Here is a 7,511-nt window from a genome sequence, read left to right on the forward strand (position 1 = left end):
AAATATGTTCACGCTGGTCGTTGACCAAAATACATTTCCCAGCATTCACAATCCCGTCAGAGGCCAACATCATTCACCGGAAAGCGTGTTTTTTCGGCGACGGAGTGAACATACAAAAATACTGTATACAGTAAAACAAGATGGCAGGACTACCCCGCAGGATTATAAAGGTAATTCCAAAAACGACATGCGATAAATGGTTCACAAGCCGTAGTTCGGTCCCCTTTGAGTTGCGAAGAAAAATACGACTAGGCACGTGCATTGCCATGTATTTGCTAGCTAACGTTACTTCCGTTAGCTAGGTACCGTATGTCTCAGGCTCAGCCCCAAGTCAGATGAATGTTTGGTCAAATGTATTAACCTTCCTGCTGAGTATGGCCCAAGTCTACTTAATTGCCTATGTGTTGAAAGTAATACTTTTCTTAATGTACATCTATTGAATTAACCTTGCTATGGTCTCAAGTTAGCGATCTGAGCAATGTCCCTCGACTGGCACTTCTAGCTAACGTTAGCAACGTACATACACATACATACACAGCTATCAAATTTAGCTAGTTAGATAATGATGGAACTTGCTATAGTACTAGACTCCAGAGTATGTATTATAAACTCACATTTACTTGCTTGGTTTACTGTGTATGAAAGTGCTTTGGGTAGCAAAGCTAACTTGGCTGTGGTATAGAAGCCGGTGTCAGTGCAGGTATTTCTCTCAAACTGTGTCTAGGCCCAATGAGCAGGATCAGGATATCTTGTTGGTCTTGCAGGAGTTCTGTATCAGAAATGAAGAGACATGGGACAATAGTTTGTCATACATATACTAGGTGGCTGCAAAAACAAATGTTTGACAGAAACATTCAATTTATCAGCCTAGTCAACTGGCCTAACTTACTGACTTGCCTAGTTGTTGAATAAAACAACTGAGAAGACAAACATTTACAGTGGTGTTATGGTGTACATGGGCCTATCAGTGAGTTATATTGGAAAGTTATAGATAATACATTTATTTCCATCAGAATGACAGTCATACCATGAAGATGTTACATGTTGGTTCTCGCCTCAGACATAATTCACAAAAAAAGACTTTGCAGCTAGTCCACCTCCACAGGCATGTAATTATTATAATATATTTTGTTTGTTTAACCTTTTATTTAACTGTGATAGAATGTATCCTATGAGCTCTTAGCTGAGGATCTAAAACACTGCGTGAGTGTTTTGTACTCTTGAAAGAGACAAGGCAGAGTGATTGTTCATTGGCCCTAAAAAGTTCAGAAACAGAATGTCAAACCTGATCTTGAATGTATGGATGGCTGTCCTTGCACCAAAACATAGTTGTCCAAAACCTTGGTCACTATTGACCCTGACCTGACATCTGGTTGTTGGTGCTTATCTGTCTCGCTACATCTGTAGCGCATTCTGCTTGAGACAATTTAAACTGGGTTCACTTTGAACATGACACGTTTCTGTTTGCATGTGTTTGTCTATCTACCTGCATGCCTCGATCTGTATCTCTGTCTGTGTTCAGGAGACTCAGCGTTTGCTGGCCGAACCCGTTCCTGGAATAAAGGCAGAGCCTGATGAGGCGAATGCACGCTACTTCCATGTGGTGATTTCAGGGCCCCAGGACTCCCCTTTCGAAGGAGGCACCTTTAAACTTGAACTGTTTCTGCCAGAAGAATATCCCATGGCAGCTCCCAAAGTGCGATTCATGACCAAAATCTACCACCCCAATGTGGACAAGCTGGGTAGGATATGCCTAGACATCTTGAAAGGTGAGTTATCCAGATTCAGTTATCATTAGTCACAGTCATGTCCTGACTCAAAGTATGACTCCTTCCTCCACCATTTTCTTTGTCTCTCACAGATAAGTGGTCCCCAGCTTTGCAGATCCGCACAGTACTGCTATCAATCCAAGCATTATTAAGCGCTCCTAACCCTGATGACCCACTTGCAAACGATGTTGCAGAGCAGTGGAAATCAAACGAAGCCCAAGCCATTGAGACAGGTGAGTCAGCGCACGCACGTGTCATGTTCGTGTTTAAAGTGAACCCAGTTTAAATTCTCACCCCTTGGCACGTAAATTATTTTGCATCCTCTGATCAAGAGTACCTATCGCTGAATGTGAACAAAGCCTGGTTTTAAACAGAGGCCGTGTGTGTGAGAAGGAACCAATTACTTACTGCTCTTGTAGTGCTCTTCACTTTAGCCTCCTAAAGTGTCACTGCAGGTCAAATCAATTCAGAGATAGCATTCTTCTTGAAGGAATGTCTTGCTAATACCTGTAGTTAATGAACCCCCTCTCTATGCACCTTGCAGCTCGGACATGGACCAGGCTTTATGCGGGAAACAGCATTGAGGTATAGAAGAAAACAGACGGGCACTGGATGTTAACACAACCAAGATGGTCTCCTTTATTTGCATTTAAAGGACAGTCTTAGACAACAACAAAAAACAAGATAAAAGCAAGCAAAAAAACTGTAAAGAATATATTTAAAAGAAAACAAAACTACTGCAGCCCTCTGGTAATTTTATGGCACATAGCAATGTGTTTTGTCTTTGTTCCGGCTCACTGCTCGAATGCATGGATAGAGGCTGATGCTCAACCACAGTTTTCTGTTTGTCCGGGGGGGGGACACGATAAGTCTCGGTCATACAGTCATACAATGGGTCAGTTTAGTCAAAGGTCAATAAACGGAGGGAGTTAGTGACACAGCCACCAAATACCCACCCATTTGAAAATGTCCTCTTGAGGGTTATGCCGCCTAGCCCCTTGTTGAATTTAGAGTAACCTTTGTTTCCCTCAGACAGTTGAAGTTGTGGGTTTGGAAGTCCTGTGTTTGCAAGCCCTTGGCAGAAGCTCAGACTTGGGAGGTGAGCGTGTCGGTAATGACTTCCTTCTGGGGAGAAAGGTGATCTTTTCATTTTCTTTTAATGCTTTTTTAATTGAATTTTTTCTCTTATGATACTTCATTAAAAGCATGTACTTAACCAAGCTCAGAACATGACTGTTCTAACAAATTAGATCCGTATTGATACTGAGAAGTATCACTTTCGGGGTGTTGATGGGGGGGGTGTACTCCCAATTCTGACATGAAACAACGAGGCATGAAATACTATCATTGTCACTTCATTGCTGAGATCCACACAGACTTGTTGCTTCTGTACTTATTTTCTGTAAATGTTATGTTGTAGTAAAAATATTTTTGTTATGCCATTTTGTTTGATCTCTTTCTTGCTAGCACAGTACCTACATATTCTGGTAGGTGGTGTTTCATTGCTTTTCCCATACTCTGTCCTCACCCTTGTCTTTTCCACAATTCTCTACTGCAAGTGTATCCAGCATTTAGTTCAACCAACATCCTGAAAGAGGGGAGAAAATCAGATTATGTTCTAATTTATTTATCTTTTTCTAAGGGATTTAGAATGAAAAATCAATGATGATTCGTCATCTAAGCGTCTGGCCTTTAGATTGAGAATGGCTTCCATGTCTCTGGTTAATCCACTCTTCATGTGAAAAAGGCAAAGAGAATCGTGTATTACCGGTGTCTGAAATGATATGGGAAAATAAACAAATGCATTTGCATTTGTGGCTCCTGTAAATAAAATAAGTTGAGTAAGACTCCTGTGAATGTGTCTGTGTGCTGTTGTGTATCTGACTAAGGGGACGTGACTCACTTGTTTTGTTTATTGACACGCTTGCTCTGTCTGCGTAGATGGGTTCCTGTATGTCAGGGCCATGCTTGTCTTTAGGGGCCAGTATCTCACAATGGTTTTGTTGTCCTGTCTATATGGCAACAGTGAGCCACTCAGTGGGGGTCATTCTATGTAAATCTTGGCTTTTTGACCAGCAATTTAAAAAAACATTTTTTAACCAGAACTTAGATAATAGTTAACACCCCTTAACATTGTAAATCACCATAAATGACAGCTTAATGCATTTTAATTTGTTACTACATTCCCCAAAATATCCCTTCTTCCCTTTTTGTCACTGGTGTTACATATATTTTTATTTTTTTATTTCACCTTTATTTAACCAGGTAGGCAAGTTAAGAACAAGTTCTCATTTACAATTGCGACCTGGCCAAGATAAAGCAAAGCAGTTCGACACATACAATGACACATACGACACAGAGTTACACATGGAGTAAAACAAACATACAGTCAATAATACAGTATAAACAAGTCTATATACGATGTGAGCAAATGAGGTGAGATAAGGGAGGTAAAGGCAAAAAAGGCCATGGTGGCAAAGTAAATACAATATAGCAAGTAAAACACTGGAATGCTAGATTTGCAATGGAAGAATGTGCAAAGTAGAAATAAAAATAATGGTGTGCAAAGGAGCAAAATTAATGAATTAATTAAATACAGTAGGGAAAGAGGTAGTTGTCTGGGATAAATTATAGGTGGGCTATGTACATGTGCAGTAATCTGTGAGCTGCTCTGACAGTTGGTGCTTAAAGCTAGTGAGGGAGATGTGTTTCCAGTTTCAGAGATTTTTGTAGTTCATTCCAGTCATTGGCAGCAGAGAACTGGAAGGAGAGGCGGCCAAAGAAAGAATTGGTTTTGGGGGTGACTAGAGAGATATACCTGCTGGAGCATGTGCTACAGGTGGGAGATGCTATGGTGACCAGCGAGCTGAGATAAGGGGGGACTTTACCTAGCAGGGTCTTGTAGATGACATGTAGCCAGTGGGTTTGGCGAAGAGTATGAAGCGAGGGCCAGCCAACGAGAGCGTACAGGTTGCAATGGTGGGTAGTATATGGGGCTTTGGTGACAAAACGGTTTGCACTGTGATAGACTGCATCCAATTTGTTGAGTAGGGTATTGGAGGCTATTTTGTAAATTACATCGCCAAAGTCGAGGATTGGTAGGATGGTCAGTTTTACAAAGGTATGTTTGGCAGCATGAGTGAAGGATGCTTTGGATGCCAATTCTAGATTTAACTTTGGATTGGAGATGTTTGAAATGGGTCTGGAAGGAGAGTTTACAGTCTAATCAGACACCTAAGTATTTGTAGTTGTTCACGTATTCTAAGTCAGAGCCGTCCAGAGTAGTGATGTTGGACAGGCGGGTAGGTGCAGGTAGCGATCGGTTGAAGAGCATGCATTTAGTTTTACTTGTATTTAAGAGCAATTGGAGGCTACGGAAGGAGAGTTGTATGGCATTGAAGCTTGCCTGGAGGGTTGTTAACACAGTGTCCAAAGAAGGGCCAGAAGTATACAGAATGGTGTCGTCTGCGTAGAGGTGGATCGGAGACTCACCAGCAGCAAGAGCGACCTCATTGATGTATACAGAGAAGAGAGTCGGTCCAAGAATTGAACCCTGTGGCACCCCCATAAAGACTGCCAGAGATCCGGACAGCAGACTCTCCGATTTGACACACTGAACTCTATCAGAGAAGTAGTTGGTGAACCAGGCGAGGCAATCATTTGAGAAACCAAGGCTGTCGAGTCTGCCGATGAGGATGTGGTGATTGACAGAGTCGAAAGCCTTGGCCAGGTCAATGAATACGGCTGCACAGTAATGTTTCTCATCGATGGCGGTAACTTTAAACAATATACTTTTTTTACAACACCAGTGACAAATTTGCAGGCAAGATGGCATAGCAGTCAGTCACAGTAGCTCAAACCACACTTAAATTGTAAATAAATCACGTAACCGTGTCTATTGACACACCTGTAAATCAATTTAAGTAATAATAAAAAAATCCCCATCAAAATCTGTCAATTTAAGACATATCTGTTTTATTGCATGGGCTGCGTCTCAATATACGGCATCCACCTATGTCGGCATTCCACATCTGCGGTGGAAGGTGGCCGAGCTACAGCTGTGTTTGTAAATTATTGTAATCAACATTCCTTTCCTTTTACTATAAACTGTGTAACACTCCGGTACTTATTTTGTAATAGTTCTGAAGTAGCACTCATTAGCCAAAAGCGGTCCCCGATGTGTCATTGCTCTCTCGCTCTGCTGTGTGCATCTTCCTAGATGTCACTCAAATGGTTTGGGGCTGAAGCTCATTGTCTGAAACTCGAATTGCATGAGGGGAAATGTTGTTGCACAGCTTCCAGAAAAAGTCGCTTTCAAACTAGAGATTTTGTGGCTAATCAAGGTGAGAATTCTGCTCCTAGATTATGCATGTATGAACTACACATTGACCAAAGCGGGAGGCAAAAAATAATAATTTTACTAGTTGCCAAAGTTCCGGAGCATGTCTTTAAGGTTAGCATGAAATTACCAAATTAAACTTCAAATTGCTAACATGAAGAGTGCAGACCCACCATGTTCTTTTCAAAACAGCCCTGCCTCCAATGAACCTTTGACCCCGGAAGAATTTGGCAAAGATGTTGAATTTCTTTCAAAGTGGTCATCTATAATGGGGTAACACAAGTGACATGAAATTGAGGGACAGCTATTCCCTATAAATTATACTATTTAGTTGATATTTTAGTTGAAATATTCCACTAAATACTTTTATATTACAACATTTTAAAGTGTGAGAGAAATATATCTTTTTACTCAAAATATGTAACTAAACCACGACTCATTCATGACCCTAGGGAGTAGTACAAGCCAATTTCATGGTATTAAGCATGTTGTAGTAAATACAGAGCATTCGGAAAGTCCACAGACCTCTTGACTTTTTCCACATTATGTTACGTTACAGCCTTATTGTAAAATGTATTAAATAGTTTGTTTCCCCTCATTAATAAAAATGTAATCAATCCATTTTAGAATAAGGCTGTAACGTAACAAAATGTGGAAAAAGTCAAGGGGTCTGAACACTTTCCAAACGCACTGTATATACTGTCTATTAACACAGCACTTCAATTAAAACAAACATTTTGTGTCATTATCTGACACTTAAGTGTTTTCCCTGGTGGTTAAAGCAGGGAAAGGAAAGCCACAATTTTCATAGAATGACCCATGTGCTAATCCTCGGAATGTAAATGCAGGAAATGATTCCTTGTATTATGGTCCTGTCTTTGTTTATATGGCAACAGTGAGTCACTCAGTGTAGGAACTAATCCTCATAATATAAATGCAGTATATTATTCCTTGAATTATCTTTTAGACACTAAACATTAGCTAATCTCAAAGCAATAAAGATTTGTCAGTGAAATTAGTCCATCACTTAATTTTTTATTTGTACATTTTAGTCCGTTAGCAGACACTCTTAACCACACTGACTTACAGTTAGTGCACTCATCTTAAGATGGCTAGGTGGGACAACCACATCCCATTCAAAGTAAGTACATTTTTCCTCAGAGTAAGTCGTGGGGGTTGGGCTATTCCATTATCCATTGTTACAGGGCGTTGTTACAGGGCGTTGTTACTATCTGTTGCTACAGGGTGACTTACTGCTGACAGCTCAGAAACGTCCAAATATAAACAGAACCTTTGTGACAGGCATTGATTTATTGACCTGACAGGTGAACATTACTCATCACCAGGTGCTTACGGCACAGGGTAGGACACTGTCTGGCCACTCACAGTAGACAGTATGTTTT

At 40.7% G+C, this 7,511-nt stretch overlaps 1 protein-coding gene across 1 annotated transcript; it reads left to right on the forward strand.

Annotated features, from left to right (window-relative positions):
- Nucleotides 1-20: 20 nt before the first annotated feature.
- LOC124014117 (ubiquitin-conjugating enzyme E2 N-like) lies at nucleotides 21-3,616 on the forward strand. Its single transcript, XM_046328836.1, has 4 exons — nucleotides 21-170; nucleotides 1,523-1,769; nucleotides 1,862-2,002; nucleotides 2,314-3,616. The coding sequence occupies exons 1-4, from the start codon at nucleotides 141-143 to the stop codon at nucleotides 2,358-2,360; spliced, it is 465 nt and encodes a 154-aa protein (XP_046184792.1). The 5' UTR covers nucleotides 21-140; the 3' UTR covers nucleotides 2,361-3,616.
- The last annotated feature ends 3,895 nt before the right edge of the window (nucleotides 3,617-7,511 follow it).

This window comes from Oncorhynchus gorbuscha, linkage group LG25 (genome assembly GCF_021184085.1).
Source record: "Oncorhynchus gorbuscha isolate QuinsamMale2020 ecotype Even-year linkage group LG25, OgorEven_v1.0, whole genome shotgun sequence".
Classification (NCBI taxonomy): Eukaryota; Metazoa; Chordata; class Actinopteri; order Salmoniformes; family Salmonidae; genus Oncorhynchus; species Oncorhynchus gorbuscha.

Excerpts from the sequence above, each read along its gene's own strand:
- LOC124014117 (XM_046328836.1), top strand. The coding sequence starts at position 141 with ATGGCAGGACTACCCCGCAGGATTATAAAG. Across the intron at positions 171-1,522 it reads TACCCCGCAGGATTATAAAG|GAGACTCAGCGTTTGCTGGC; the intron begins GTAATTCCAAAA and ends GTCTGTGTTCAG. Across the intron at positions 2,003-2,313 it reads AGCCCAAGCCATTGAGACAG|CTCGGACATGGACCAGGCTT; the intron begins GTGAGTCAGCGC and ends TGCACCTTGCAG.